Raw genomic sequence first — 16,331 nt, 5'->3', positions numbered from 1 at the left:
TGTTACCCTATGACTGGTTCAAGCCCGAAAAGCACCAGTATCTTATGTATTATTTTTTCGATTCTCTCTGGCATTTCGTTAACCCTTTTCTTTTGTAATATCCTATTCCAAAATAGTGGAGAACTATTAGTATTTTGAAATAATGGAGGATTGTTGGAATCTCCAAGAGTATTTCAAAATACTTGTGTGTGTGTGCAAAGTGGATGAGATGAACTATGTGTGTTCTCTCTACTTTAGTGCATTGTGTTTAGTCCCACATTGGTGAACCACCACTAGCAAGTGAGGTATATGAGGAATTCCTCTACCATAAGAGCGTGCCCTTAGGGTACAAAGGCTTTTGTGTTAGGAGGGAGGACTCACCCAACGCCACACACACGCGCCCGCCCGAGACGCGTCGGGTCAGGTTCGGGCTTCGGCTTACTGTCTAGTGGGTAGTGGATTACCAATTGCCTAAACTTGTTTTGCTTTTGCAGCAAGTTTCGGTGGGTGTCCAACTTCGAGTTGGTTTCTGCTTAAACCGACTTTTGAGTCCTTCTCCCATCTGGTAACCAGCTGCATCCCTCTATATAAACACTGTTGTGCGTCCATAGAGTGGATCTAATCCAATCTAGACGTCGAGAGAGAGAGAGAACTTCGAATACACCAAATGAATCAGTCGGACGTGAGAGAGAGAGAGAGAACTTCGTGCGTGTATATGAGACAACCTTCTCCCCCCCTACACGAGAAGCGCGAAACCATTACTTGTCTTATTCTTCTTTCTCTTCTTCTATCATCGGCCCTTGAGGAAGTTATATTGTTGTTTTAGAGGGTAGTCTGTTCTAGTGCAAAGTCAGGCTACTGTTAACTATTGAATCCTATGAGGAAGACGTCACTGTTGCTTTTCTGCACCATTGGAAGAGGCAAAATCTTTCCTTAAAAACAGCCTAATCCGCGCCTTGGTTATTACCAGTTATTCTGTCCTTGTCTTCTATTGTTTTCTTTTATCTGCATACAACATACTATACATTACATCATGAACCACATCTACTTCATAGTCAGCAAAGAAGAACAATAGTAACAATTTTTGCCACCCAAACAGATTTATTTCTTTTTGCATATGAGTTGCAGGTACTAACTAGCAAAATTGGTAAAATTTTTGGGTGATGATACCATGTTTTAAAAGTGCACCGCTAACAAGAGATATTGATACAGAACAAAAACAACCTCATGGCAGTAAAAGTAGTAGTTACCTGTTACTACCACTGGAGGCTTCTTCGTATCTACATTTTAAACCAAATTAGCGATAGTTTCTTGTTAACAATGGTACACCAAGACGCATCTGTATTACATGGGAGGATGAACGATGAACAACAAGAGACTCCTGATTCCTGAACATTATCTTCAATAGTGATTACTTTCCTAAACGAGATAACTCTTGCCATTTACCAAACAAAAGACAAATCTTGCAATGCCTTAATCTACATACAATTACTATAGTAATGCTAACAACTATCTTATTCTCACCATCTACCATGTTTCTAACCCACTGGTACTTTAATTGAGTGATAATCCGATCAAGAGACTAGAAGTATGGAGCTAGTATTTAAACTGTGAGTGTCATACCTGCAAATCTTCATCACCCAAGTAAAGGCTAATTCTTACCCACAAGATTAGCGTGTGTTCGTGTGTGTGTCATTTGGGGGGTGGGGTGGGGGGGGTCGGGATTGTAGGCCAGTAGCAAATGGACTCATGATCATGTGGATTGCCTTGTTACACAACTGAAAGGACCAAATATCAAGTGACCGGGTAGCCTGAAGAAATATAGGCTGGTCAGGGTGACAAACGTTCCAGGTTACACATGTTAACACAGTGTAAGATGTAGCTGATGTCACTTTGGCGACCCCTATGCAGCTTCCATCTTTTGCAGTGGAGATACTCCTTTCTTTTACTTCTACTTCTCCTTATCAATAATCCTCTCTCATATCCTCTTTCTAACAACCATGATTGGAGATAAATTACCATATAAGTGATATAACACTTAGAGAAATTACCATATATAATACTTTTAGCTTGTAATCATTCAACTAAACTGAGAAAGAGTATCCTGGTCGACATGATACATACCTTGTCATATCAAAACAAAAGCCATACACACCACATTTATTGATGTAAACCATTAATCACATATCTGGAAATCTGAAGACAACAACACTGTATATCGTCTCTTCTAATAAAGTCGGGATTTACTTCCCATGGACTCTAGGATAAAAGCGTGTGAACACTGCAGGGGGCTTGAGGTGCTTGACAGCCCAATTCCTCAATTCAACTGCAGAAGATGTGAAAATAACAGCTATCCTCAGACTCAACTTCAAACTAATAACAATATTCCAGAGAATTTAATCCCACAATCCAACATAAGGTAAGAATATACCGCAAAAACTTTCTTCAATACTCCAAGTAACATCTGAGGATCCTGTTTTGTTTGTTTGTAGCCTTCAATTTTGTCCATCTCCTACAAAACCAAGGGGAATCAAGATCGACATTATTACACTAAGCTGTGAAAAAGAGCTCATTTTTGTTGACTTCACAATCTAGTATGCTAGTGTCGTATCCTGTTAACCGTTTTTGTGTCAAATTCTGGCAGCTCGGATGTAATGGTCCTTAAAATCTGAGCCATGAGTTATGCCCGCTATCTGTTAAATCTAAAAATTGTACAGACTTGTCTTTCCGAGTATACAAAAATGGGAAGCATAAACTATATTTCCCATATGATTAATGCCCCTGCCCCTGTAAGAACAATTGTATAACTTTAACAAATAAGAAGATCAATTCATTATATTGTTGAAAAATTAAATAAAAGTACAACTACTTGTCAAAGCATTACTAGTATCAAAAGTTTCAAAGGTCTAAAAGCTTCGCAGTGAAACTTCAGTCCCACATCTTAAACTAAACAGGGGTGCAGAACCGATAAGTTTACAAGTGGCAGCAAATACATGGATAACAACTTTTATTGATTCCTGCTAGATGATAAAATTCAGGTAAGACTTCATCAAACATTTGGCTTACCTCAATCCATGAGGTCAGCTTAGGCCTTCCTGTTGTGGCATCATACTCTTTTACATCCAATACCAACGGATAATATCTTTGAACAAATGGTGCATAAGCTATATCAACCTGAATTCAGTACAAGTGAAACAGAAGAAATTACTATTATGAATCAAAACCTGGAGTTATGTCAGTTAAATCTGCAGAGTCACACATTGTATAGATTGATGTGGCACTCCACCCAATATCTCTCTAATTGCAGACACTGTTCTTCATGACTGTCATATAGTTATCGAACTACTTCAATTACTATGGAATCAGGAGCTTATGGTGGCAGTGGTATTAGTAGAGATCATCTTGTCATTCTAGTTCTGCTTCGGCGGGTTTAGAACAGGCATTAGATTCTTAAGCTTTGTTGAGACAAAAACCAGGCCTCTTATGGTTGCACTACACTCTCTGCGAATGAGATGGTTTTATGGCTAGGTGATTACAAGATACCATGCCGTTCAGTTTCATTTATCTATTAAAAAAATACCTGAGAAATCGAGGCTGAAATAGCTGATACATCAGCAACACTATTAGATAAAGTAGATATTGGTATCTTCTGTCACCTAGTGTATTAAGTATTAATGGATTTAGGTTTTATTTTTCTTTTCTCATCCCCCCCCACAAACTTTATTAATGAAAAAAGTAAAACAAAAAGATATAAGTATGTTGTATGAAAGCCCAAAAGTGTTTGAGACAGTTGCTAAGATGGTAACAGAATGGACATGATGCAAGAAACATAAATGGTATACATGTAACACAAGTATAAGAAAAAATTGAAATATGACACATTCCAATGGTAGAAAACATCTAAAGACTCAGTAACCGCAGCATAACTCGAGTAAGAGTTTTCCCAACCATTTGACGAGGTGTTCTCCATGGGTTTCCCCAGAGTATCAGACATGTTTGACGTGATATCTGGACCTAAATGCATTCTTCCATAAGTGGATTTACATTAACAGTACAATTAAAGTGACGTAAAATCAATTCAAGTACAAAATGAATATATTTTTTTATTTGCTATGAAGATGAATGTCGTTCAAGCATTATTGAGGATAATACAAGTCATATCACTTACCAAACTGAACTGCCCGAGGAAGAAAGGTCCATCATCAAATTTGGAAAGAGCATTTTCTAGGTGATCAAAAGGGATACCTGAAGCAGGAAAATGATGAATGTGAATGCAAAAACAAAATCACGGGCTCCCCTTTTCTTGTTCACATGAAAAACTAAAAAGACAGCGAGTTTTGATGAAATCTGAACAATATCACATATCATTAACTGAGCGATAACACAATGAAATAGAAAAATTTAAGTCTTACCAACATCTCTGTTTCCTTTAACTGCTGCAATTACATCTCTACTGAAGGCGTCTGTGCTGGAAAATAACTCTTCTGCAAACTCTCTTTTCAAGGGATCCTAGTGACCATACAACATATATAAGCAAAGGGAAAAAAAAAGCTAAATGCAACTTCAGTATGGTATTACAAATGGCAAATGGTTCTCGTCATCTTACATCAGGAAAAAGGGATGGCCCTTCAAACTCGCTGTCTAGATACTTAATCAGATCAAGACTCTCTCCTTTTACTTCATTATTATGTTCCAGTGCAGGTACCTGCAAAAATGGAAGTCGATCACATGGATAAATCTATTATTACGTTGAGCAACTATTATTTCTCAAAACAAGGATTTTGTTATTTCTCAAAACAATCGTGTCAGGAAGTTCTAGATGAAGAACCATCTAATTTAGAAAAAAAAAAAAAGTTAACAAAAGACATGCCAATTGAAGTAAAAGACGCCAAAGTTTAAAAAGCCATTTCCATTAAAATATGAGGTCTCCCGTCTCCCTCAGTTGTTCAATATCACACTCTGGTCCTTGACATTTACAAGCATGACCTCAATATGAATAGTGTTAACTTCATTTACTGGTAGTTTTCTTCTGAATTTTAATTAGCTTCCTTGTACAGTTAGATAACATCTAAGAGAAACAAACAGGAAAATTTTCCCCCAAGATGACTAATACAAGGATGTAATGTTCAAACAAGATCACCTTATTTGCTGGGTAAAGTTTCTCCTTGTACCAAGCAGGTCTATCATTGAGATCAATGGCAACCAGTTTTATCTTTTCTTGCAATCCCTGCTAATCACAAATTAAATTTAATTAGAAACAAAAACTTTAGACTGTGAAGAACTACACTCTCATAGCTGCCGAGAGCAAATCTAAGTAAAAGAATAGCAAAGAGAATTGAAAACAACCTTACAGTTGCGAGTAATCCACGGACGCTGAGCGTACGGACATATGTAAGAAATATATAGCCTACACAAATCAACAACAAAATTATATAATAAGTTACTCCTACTAATTACTTCCAAATCTAGTTAATTAGAATCTTATACGTGGCATGCTACATGTACTGATGTACACATAATAATAGACAAATACACACATGATAATAAAAGGAAATATTGAAATGATCAAAACCAAAAAAAAACCTTGTAGTTCCATCAAAAAGAGGTGGTGGGTCTGAAGCAGAAGTCAAAACTGGTGGAAGAATTTCTGGCACAATTCTGAAAAACAATTTATAGAACAAAAAAAAGATCACGTACAGCAGTAAACTGTAAACATAATACCAGTAATAACTAAAAGAAGTCCATAAATGTTTTTTAAGTTTACCCAGTTGTCATGGCTGAAGATTGAGTAATGGTTTTCTTGATGAGCGGAAGTTTTAGGAAAAAGTGAGGTCTATTCATTCATAGTTGTACACTATATATTGAAAAGGGAAGCAAGATTTGCGCGAATCTTGTACACTACGTCAGACATGACGAGCTATAGTGTTTTAATAAAGTAATATTTTTGAACCGTGACTTTGCATTTTGCATGTTCTTGTTTTTGGGTTTAATTAAAGAGGGCTTCTTCAGTGCGCATGATTATCAGCCACATATTTTAAGGGCAAAACCGGAAACGACCGGAACAACAAGTTTTTGCTTTAATAAGCGCAAAAGAATGGATTTTTCCTTTCGCGTCTCGTTCTAAAATCGAAAAAAAAGTCGGGAGATATTAAAAGAAGAAGGGCTTTACTTTTCATATTTTCTCATCAACAAAATCACAATTTGAAGAAAAAAATGGAAAGAAAAAAGAAAACAAATGTCAGTACTTATCAGCCACATCACCCAAGATGTCTAGTTTCACTTCTTCTTCAAGCATTGCACTAAAAGCTTCACTCTGTCATTCCCGTTCCCATTCCACCACTTTTTCTTCTCTCAAATGTCTCCGTTCTTCTTCTTCTTCTTCTTCTTCTTCTTTATTCCTCGAATCACCCGAGGTTGGTTATTACAATCTTACCTCTCATTTCCACTTCTCTTTATTTCTTAGTTTCAAAATCTTGATTTGTTTTGGTTTGTTTTGCAGACGCTTCAGAGAAGAAGATCACTAACTCATTCAGTTGGTGGTGGTGGAGCTGTTGTGACCAGTGGCGGAGCTAGGAAAGTAAGTGAGGGTGAGCCAGCCAGACAAAAACCAAGCATACAAAAAAAATAAATAAATAAATAAAAACATATATTATATATATTAATGTATTAGAAAAAAAAAATCAAATCTAAACAAGTACTTGTTCATAGTTGTCCTCGGCGGACTTCTTTTTCGTCATCCTTCTTCATCTTCTGGAAGCGTTGTAAAATCAATTCGGTATCAATGCTATCAAAAACTTCTTTTTCAATGTATGTTATTAAACAATCATTCAACCACTCATCCACCATCCGATTGCGCAAATGATTCTTTATGATATTCATAGCAGAAAATGCCCTCTCCACAGTGGCAGTATCAACAGGTAAAATCAGCGCCAACTTAATCAACAAGTAAACAAGTGGGTACACAATGTCTTTCTTTGTCTCAACCATTTTTTTGGCTAGGCCGCTAATTCCATTTACTTCACCAAACTTAGTATCGGAACGCACATCAATGATATAATTCTCAAGCTGATCCGCTAATTTCATCTGATCTATCTCTGAAAAATCATCGGGATAAAGTCGAGCAAAACGGATCAACTTTTGCTTATCGAAAGCAACAAACGATTCACTAGGGTCAAGACATGCCATACAAAGAAGTAATTCTGTGTTTGCTTCATTAAACCGATCGTTTAACTCTTGAATTTGCAAATCAATACAGTGATAGAATAATCCAACACGATAGTAATGTAAATTGGTGTTTTCTTCTGCTCTTCGTCGAGACCTCCCTCGAGCCATATACCTTTCTTCCATATTTGGAACAACCACATCATGTTTGACACATAGTGAAGAAACTTCAGTCAGGAGACTATCCCACCCATCATCTCTCATCGCCTGTAAGCGTAGCTTTGTTATTTTAACAAGAGCCATGGCATTGACAATGTCTTGGTCTTCACGCTGCAATGCCTTTGACAAATCATTGCTAATTCCTAGTATCGCTTTCATCAAATGCAAATTGAAGATAAATTCAAAAGATTGCACTGAATCTAATCATCTGTAAGCCTCACCTCTTTGTTCCAAGCTTGAATCATTTTCCGCTACATTATCAAGCACATCAACTACTGAACCATAAGTGGTTATCATGCCAAGAAGTGTATAATAGTGTGAGCCCCATCGAAAGTGTCACCGGATCGTTTTAAGACTAGTCTCTTGATTCAACCCTTTGCCACTTGAAATTTCTCCACTTTGTAACGCTGCAACAACTTTAGCCTTCATTGCATCGCATGAACATATCGGCTTACATGACGCTCAGCGATATTTACCACATTAGAGAGAATACTAAAAGGTTAGCGATTGACTCATGGTTCTTTGCAACGCTACAAAAGGGCTAACCTGAAGGCGATGGGCAAAACAATGAACATAAAATGCGGACTCATTCTCCTTCATTACAAGTGTTTTAGGCCATTCAAATCACCTTGCATATTCTTTGGCCCCATCATACCCTTGTCCACGCAGTCTAGATATGCTCAACCCATGCTTGGAGAACAACTCATCGATTGCCTTTTTAAGTGTTAATGCACTAGTTTCCTTAACATGCACAACTCCAAAAATCTCTCAATCATGCAACCTTTCTTATCGACATAACGCATAAAACAACCGCCATTTGCTCCTTAATTGATATATCACGTGCTTCATCAACTAAAATAGCAAACAATGAATTTCCATAATCTTTTAGAATAGCATTTGTAGTTTCCACGCAAGAATCTAATTCACAATATCTTTTTGGATATCGGTGATGTCAATTTCGATTTTTAGAAGCATTATCAAGAACTTTCTTAATGACTTCGTTTATGATCTTTCGAAACCGTGTATAAGTTCAAGAAAATTACCTTTATTGATCAACTCATCTGATTCATCATGACCACGGAAAGCTAAACCTTGTCTCAAAAGAAACCTAATGCAATCAGTTATTGCAGTTAGGTGTATTCGATAATCCTTTCGAACTTGGTCAAATTGTCTGTGAAGAAATGTCTCGATATGCTGCTCTTGATTTAACAAAGCCTGTGCTGCCCCTATAAGCAATATTATGAGCACTATTTGGTCCTCCAACATGCTCCTTTAATTTGGTTTTTCTTTCCCAATTAGTAAACCCCCTGTGAGAAAAAACATCCCCACTTCCTTGTGCCCCCTTATTAGGTTTAAAGAGATAACAATATAGACAAAATGCGGCATCCTCATGAATACTATATTCCAACCAACTAAATTCCTCATACCACTCAATCTGAAAGCGTCGGATTCTCTTGCTTCTTGTTCTTGGAGGAAAAGCATGATTAGGCTGGCAAGGACCCCTAAGCAAATATGCTCTTCTCACCGAGTCTTGATCATTAGGATGATAATCTGAAATCTTTTTCCTCAGTGCAGGGTCTCCCTGAAGACTAGACAAGTCAAGTTCTTCACGATTTTCACGTTGAACCCGCTTTGACGTGGGTTGCTCAATACCACTATCCTCAATTTCTTGGTGACTTCACTTTGAGGAGGATCCTACTTCAACATTGGCAACATTATTTGTTTTATTAGGTGGTTGAGTAGGTTGAGTGGGTAACGACTTTCCTTTGATCAAATACTTTAACATATCTGTTTAAACAATTAAAATAAACTATTAATAAACTAAATTTAAATTGCACTAATTAAAATAAACTACCAATGTTATTATGATATTCACAAAATAAAATTAAATAAAAATATGTGGTTTAATGAATTCACAAAAAGAATACAAAAAAAATAAAAAAACATAGTTTAGGAATCAACTTAATATGAAAAGATAAAAAAATAAGACAAAAAATTTAATAATATTAGACTTACCTATAAAATTTAGAAATTATAGATAACTAATTAAAATAATAGAGAGAAAGGTAAAACTGTGGAAAAGTAGGTACCTGCGTAGTGAGTTTTGCTTAAATTTTTGATAAAAAGTCAAACTGGAGTAAGATATTTTTGTTTCGTTGTTTGTTTCAATTGTTTGGTTTCGGTTTGTGTGCCTGCTTTTTATTTTGTCTTTTGGTCGGTTATAGGTCGTGGGTTTTTAGTTAGACACTTAGACTTCGAAGCCAACACTATTAAGTAGTGTTAACCCAAGTACTTTAGTACTTTACACAGACACACAACACACAGTTAGCTTTTTTTTTTCCGATAATTCCACGTTTCATTAATTCCAGTACTTTAGTACTTTACACAACACACAACACACAGTTAGCTTTTTACACAACGATAATTCCACACAACACACAGTTAGCTTTTTCGGAGACTGTTCAATTTTTTTCGGATCTAGCTAGCTTTTTGGTTTATGTGAATAGTAGAAAAAAATTTGTTTGCGAAAGTTGAGGGTGAGCCAGGGCGTACCCTGGGCCCCCCCTGGCTCCGCCACTGGTTGTGACTTGTGAGTGCTCCGACTTTCTTTGCATCAAATCCTAATAAGTTGAAAAGTGCCAGAGAAGATATGAAAGAGCTTCTCAAGTCAACATTTTCACACCCCATCATGCTACTTCCAACTCTTTACTTGTTTCTTTTCTTTGTTTTAGTTTTGATTGGAATTTAATTTTGAATACTATATTGTGATTTTAGGAATTTTATCTAGTGAGTTATATTGCGGCATGTATGCATTTGGGATTGTCGAGAAACTGCCTTATAAGATGGATGGTCTTCATCCCTTTTTGGTGTTATACAAAAATTTCGATTTCTAGATTTTATGTTTAAATTGGGTAGATAAATTTGTTATCTTTGCATTACATTTAATTGCAATACCCATAATTGTTTACTAAGTGGAGATTGGAATGTTGAATGTCACTCAAATGAATCTTCATATCAAAATCTAGTCCAATTTGTAATATTATTATTATATTAACACTTGGTTGTGGTTGTAGAATATCTCGTATGGCAGTTATGTTTATTTCAAATATTGTTTGAAGTAGACCTAAAATTGTTTTTTAGTGTTTTTGTGCACCCAAAGGTGTTGATGCATGTATTTAATGTAAGTAGCACAGCTGGTTCGGCCTTGGGTTTGCTCCCCAATGGTCACTAGTTTGATTCCCCTCAGGGCCATTGGCAGGCAAGATTTCATCGAATTTTCAACCGGGGCCCCGGATTAGTCGAGGTGTGCATAAGATGACCCGAACACTCGGTTAGCAAAAAAAAAAAAATGCATGTATGTATTTAATGTAAGTAGATAACCATAAAAATGGTACACACATGGTGCTCCAAACTTGTGTATGGTGTTTTTTAATACATCTTTTAGTTGTAACGAATATTTCTAAGCTTACAATATTTCTATAGATTCCACACAACACAATGTGCCTACAGTTGTTGATATTTACCTTTTTGTAAATGTTCTACGGTTCTAAAAAGGAAGTTTCATTATGCTATTTAAATCTAAAAAGACATCTATTTGCAAGTGGCTACTATCTTCAAAGATTGCTCAACGTATATTGGGCTCTTTACGTAGCCTTTAGACGTAACATCTTGTTATATCTATGTCTAAATGTTAGGATCATGTCATTGCACTTGAGAAAGTAGTATGGAAGGTTATAGGCTTATAGCTGTTTTGCATGTTTATTTACAGAGGCCTTTATTGTATAGACTACGCATATCAATACATCGATAGGAAAAGTGAAGAGTTTGTTTTAGTTAATTATGAGCCTATGTTAATACTTAATAGGTTCGCTTGGGATGGCATGATGCTGGTACTTATGATAAAACTGTTGAAGAGTGGCCAAGAAGGTGGAGCCATTGGGAGTTTGAGAAATAGAATTGAAACATGCAGGTAATGCAGGTAACAGTTCTTATCTATGCAAAGCCTTAGCCTTATCTTTGGTGATTATGTGGCTTACTCAGCTTCTATCACAGGTCTTGTAAATGCATTAAAGCTTCCTCAACCTATCAAGGAAAATTATTTAGGAGTCACTTATGCAGACTTATTTCAGTTGGCCAGTGCTACGGCTGTGTAGGTCTTTCCTAAAATATTCCTTTTTTTTTACTTATCATATCCTTTTGATTAAAGAGCGTGCATTATGTTGAAAGTAAAGAATGTATGCTGATACTATTGGAATCAACAAAAGTAGTTGTATACTTCTAATTGCTTGGCAACCTTGCTTATAAAAACAACTCATTGATAACTCTCAGGAGGCTGGAGGCCCCAAAATTCCCATGAAGTATGGAAGAGTGGATATTTCTGGACCTGATCAGTGCCCATAAGAAGGGAGGCTTCCAAGTAATTTGTTGTGCATATTTCGGGAATATTTGCTTGTTAGATGGTGATAATAGAGGGTTCCTGCTTTTGAAGTTTCTTTTAAAGTAACCATTGACATATGCAATAGTATACAAATTTATGTGTCCGTTAGTTTCAGAAAAAGCTCTTAAACTTTGGACTTTGGAGCATCCTACTCAAGACCAATTGGAAACGAGTGGAGAGTCCCCAAGATCATAACCTATATATATTACGACTTCTTTTATTTACTTAATCATATACTAGAGACATAGTACCTGTGGCAAGTATTGTATTCTTCTCAATCGGAGAAGAACCCAGTTTGATTTGATAAGGGTTTGTTAAAGACATGAAATCCTTATCTTAAATCCTATGTTAAGAATTTGCTAATTTATTTTATCATAGCAACTTCCTACCTTTGAAATTGCCATCAGTTGGTTATTTTGATCATAAATAGTAATTTGTTTATTTTGATACTTTCCAACACTTCATTTGGATCCATCACCATTCCGTATTAATATACTATGAACCTGACATGTGGAGCTTTGTTTTGTTTTAGATGTGAGGCCTCCTTCGCCTGCTGGCCATGTACGTGATGTCTTCTATATTACAGGATTGAGTGACAAGGTTATACTCATCATGATACTAAAATATTCTCACTCTCTTACCCACTTCATGGATCTGAAAGTTTGTTGTTTGACTTGTAGGAAATAGTTGTTTTGTCTAGTGCACACACATTGGGAAAGTCTAGATGAGAGCATAGTGGTTAGAGCAAGCCGTAAAACAAAGTACATTGTTGGTCATCAGATCATCCTTCTAAATTTGTAAATGTTGTCTTACGCTCTTACTTTGATTGTTAAACTGATGACCTGTGATTTCCACGGTTCTTTGCTGCTGCACAAATAATTTAGACACTCATTGAGAAGAAAACAGTATCGCGATGTTTTATTTAAGATTATTAAATTGGTGTAGGTTAAGTCTACAAACTAAACGATTTGATCTTGTTAGTCTCATACTATGTTTGTATGTTTGTATGTAACAATATGATTAATGGCACTATGGACATTTTTTTTTCAGTTGTTTGGAATGGAAGAGAACCAGTTGTTGTGAGTGAAGCAAGTTTGGATTTTATTTGCATGCATAAAGTAGGTGGATATTGCTTCTCTTGGCCCTTTAGAATCTTTGAGATGTTAGTTACTACTTTACCTTGGATTGGATATATATATATATATATATATATATATATATATATATATATATATATATATATATATATATATATATATATATATATATGTTTTGGTTTTTAGAATATGAAAAGTTATATATCTTGATAGAGTTGATCAATGAGAATTGTGTTGTTTTAATTTTTAGGTTATGATAGGTTGTATGTGTTTTAAATGTCGAAAATGCAGGAGGAGACTCGTTCGGATTTTATATGATGATTTATCGTTGATTTATATTAATTAATTTTGAATGTAGTTCTATTAACGCCTTGTAATCTTTCTTTGATCCCTCGAAGGCGTTGTAGTAAAGTCATTGCATTCATTTGGGAAGTTTTATTCTTGCATCCTAAAAGTAGGTGTAATATGTTTATAACTGCTCAACTTTGGTTAGATATTTTCTTTTGGTAAAGATAATGCATGTGTCTTATATTCACTTTGGATAATGTTGTAATTGGATCTTTAGCTCAAAAGGGAGAGCACTTGGAATTTGAGTGTATCTAATCTGTATTCCAAGATATGGTGGTTCAATTCCACCAAGGTCTTTGCAGATATTTTCTTAGTTTGGTACTTCAAAACTTATTTTTAGTGTTGGACAAGTATTGAAATGCAAAGCACGTATATGTACTTTGGTATGTGTGGTCTTTTAAATCTTGGAAAATTAGGTTGCATGGTGGTAGGTGAAAATGAAGAAATCTATTAGTCTTTAGAGAAGAAAACCCATGTTGTGGTAGATACGACTATACATAAGACATTTTCCAGCACCAACATGGATCTATATGCCATTTGGAATGACATATACCATTATTATGCCACTTAGAATGACATAAATATAACTTGTTTCAATTAATTTTTGGTATCATGTCTCTTATTTTTTTGTATGACAAAAAATAGGCATAATAACATCGTATGTCATTCTACATGACTTATTTGTCATAGGTAGCATTTCCCTCGTTTAATCAATATATGTCATTTGCAATTACATATATCTTTACTATGCCAATTGAAATGATATACCATTTGGAATGACATGTACCATTATTATGTCACTTAGAATGACATAAATATAGCTTGTTTCAATTAATTTTTGGCATCATGTTTCTTATTTTTTTGTATGACAAAAAATAGGCATAATAACATCGTATGTCATTCTACATGACTTATTTGCCATATGCTTATAAAAATGACATGTAGCATTTTCCTCGTTTAATCAATATGTCATTTGTAATTACATATACCTTTACTATGCCAATTGAAATGATATACCATTTGGAATGACATATACCATTATTATGCCACTTAGAATGACATAAATATAGCTTGTTTCAATTAATTTTTGGCATCATGTTTCTTCTTTTTTTGTATGACAAAAAATAGGCATAATAACATCGTATGTACTTATTTGTCATATGCTTATAAAAGTGACATGTAACATTTCCCTCGTTTAATCAATATGTCATTTGCAATTACATATACATTTACTGTGCCAATTGAAATGATATACCATTTGGAATGACATATACCATTATTATGCCACTTAGAATGACATAAATATAGCTTGTTTCAATTAATTTTTGGCATCATGTCTCTTATTTTTTTGTATGACAAAAAATAGGCATAATAACATTGTATGTCATTCTACATGACTTATTTGCCATATGCTTATAAAAGTGACATGTAGCATTTCCCTCGTTTAATCAATATGTCATTTGCAATTACATATACCTTTATTATGGCAATTGAAATGATATACCATTTGGAATGACATACCATTATTATGCCACTTAGAATGACATAAATATATATAAATATAGTTTGGCATCATGTCTTATTTTTTTGTATGACAAAAAATAGGCATAATAACATTGTATGTCGTTCTACATGACTTATTTGTCATATGCTTATAAAAGTGACATGTAGCATAGGATTTTTTCCCTAGTTTAATCAATATGTCATTTGCAATTACATATACCTTTACCATACCAATTGAAATAATATACCATTTGGAATAACATAAATATATATAAATATAGTTTGGCATCATGTCTCTTATTTTTTTGTATGACAAAAAATAGGCATAATAACATCGTATGGTAAAGGATAGGATTTATGTTATTTTTTGTAGCATAGGATTTATTTCCTAGTTTAATAAATATGTCATTTGCAATTACATATACCTTTACTATGCCAATTGAAATGATATACTATTTGGAATGATATAAATATAAATATAGTTTGGCATCATGTCTTTTATTTTTTTGTATATGACACAAAAAATAGGCATAATAATTTATTATGTCATTTTCAATGACTTATTTGCAATATGCTTATAAAAATTATGTGCATACATAGGCCTTTTTTCAAGTTTAAACAATGTCATTTGCATTTACATATATCTTTATTATGCCAGCTAAAGTTACATAAGTACGACTTGTTGCAAACACCACATGAAATTTTGCCTCATATGACTCCAAATTGTTTGTGCATGACACAAAAATACGCATAATATATTGTATATAATTCTCAATATCATTTCAAATGACATTATACTTTATTATGCCAGTCAGAATAACATACAATTTTATTTTCTAAAACTACTAGCCGTCACATCAAATTTGGTCCCATTTGACTCTACATTGTTTTACATAACACAAAACGTAGAATAATGTTGTAGCTAGCCCCTCCTTTCAATAGAAAAATGATCTGGACATTAAGAGTTTTGAAGCCTAGGCATTAAGCCTGTAATTCCTCCCTAGAGTTCAAAATTTGAGCATCATATTCAATAGCCATTTTTTGCTATCATCGGTCACAAAGTATGAACGGATATATATAACCACATTCAACTTGTATTCCTTCAACAATGTAAAGGCTTCCTTCGACAATGTAAAGGTTATTCTTGGAGCTTTTCCCTTCTTTGAGCGTGTTATCATGCCCCTTTCGCCCACCTTACTCATTGACATCAACTATTAAACTTTTGCCTTCATAGTTGTTATTTGCACTAGATCACCACATTTGCTAGTCATTGTCTTCAACACGCAACACTGTAAGGCAAAATGCAACATGCATATAAATACCACAAATGTAAATAAAAATGACAAAATCTAATACATAAAAGCATGGATTACATCAGCTGCAAGAGCATTACATGATGAGAAGGGATATAGCCACTCCCAAAACATACAAAGTCATATGTCGTCCTACAAGTTGAATTAAAGGCTGGTAATAACATGGGAGAGAGGTCCAACAATACCTCTGTTGACATAAACTTCAGCTTGATAACAAAAGCTTTAATAGTCTTAATTGACCTGGGTTTGTAATGAAGCCGCCACTGAATGTAT

The 16,331-nt window shown here is 34.8% G+C and overlaps 1 protein-coding gene and 1 long non-coding RNA gene across 3 annotated transcripts; one reads left to right on the top strand and one right to left on the bottom strand.

The window, feature by feature from the left end:
* Nucleotides 1–2,017: 2,017 nt before the first annotated feature.
* On the bottom strand, nt 2,018–5,977 carry LOC147481683 (glutathione S-transferase L3-like). Its single transcript, XM_086575420.1, has 10 exons — nt 5,744–5,977; nt 5,563–5,637; nt 5,326–5,386; nt 5,120–5,206; nt 4,586–4,684; nt 4,392–4,488; nt 4,148–4,224; nt 3,046–3,153; nt 2,411–2,491; nt 2,018–2,305 (listed from the first exon to the last, which is right to left on the bottom strand). The coding sequence occupies exons 1-10, from the start codon at nt 5,818–5,820 to the stop codon at nt 2,297–2,299; spliced, it is 771 nt and encodes a 256-aa protein (XP_086431546.1). The 5' UTR covers nt 5,821–5,977; the 3' UTR covers nt 2,018–2,296.
* Nucleotides 5,978–10,768: 4,791 nt separating this feature from the next.
* On the top strand, nt 10,769–12,548 carry LOC147481682 (uncharacterized). 2 transcript variants are annotated; one of them, XR_015205601.1, is made up of 5 exons: nt 10,769–11,329; nt 11,413–11,509; nt 11,689–11,776; nt 12,330–12,397; nt 12,478–12,548. It is a non-coding gene; the product is annotated as an uncharacterized LOC147481682 (long non-coding RNA). The 2 variants fall into 2 exon arrangements; XR_015205602.1 differs by having other exon boundaries at nt 10,769–11,338.
* Nucleotides 12,549–16,331: the final 3,783 nt, after the last annotated feature.

The sequence above is a fragment of the Coptis chinensis genome, chromosome 8 (genome assembly GCF_015680905.1).
Source record: "Coptis chinensis isolate HL-2020 chromosome 8, ASM1568090v1, whole genome shotgun sequence".
Taxonomy (NCBI): domain Eukaryota; kingdom Viridiplantae; phylum Streptophyta; class Magnoliopsida; order Ranunculales; family Ranunculaceae; genus Coptis; species Coptis chinensis.
The sequence above is the reverse complement of the archived record's forward strand: the minus strand, read 5'-3'. Positions and strand labels throughout refer to the sequence as shown.

Coding starts and splice junctions, on each gene's coding strand:
- LOC147481683 (XM_086575420.1), bottom strand. CDS start 5,820: ATGAATAGACCTCACTTTTTCCTAAAACTTCCGCTCATCAAGAAAACC. Junction 5,387..5,562: donor CTTTTTGATGGAACTACAAG/GTTTTTTTTTGG, acceptor TGATTTGTGTAG/GCTATATATTTCTTACATAT. Junction 5,207..5,325: donor GGATTACTCGCAACTGTAAG/GTTGTTTTCAAT, acceptor TGTGATTAGCAG/GGATTGCAAGAAAAGATAAA.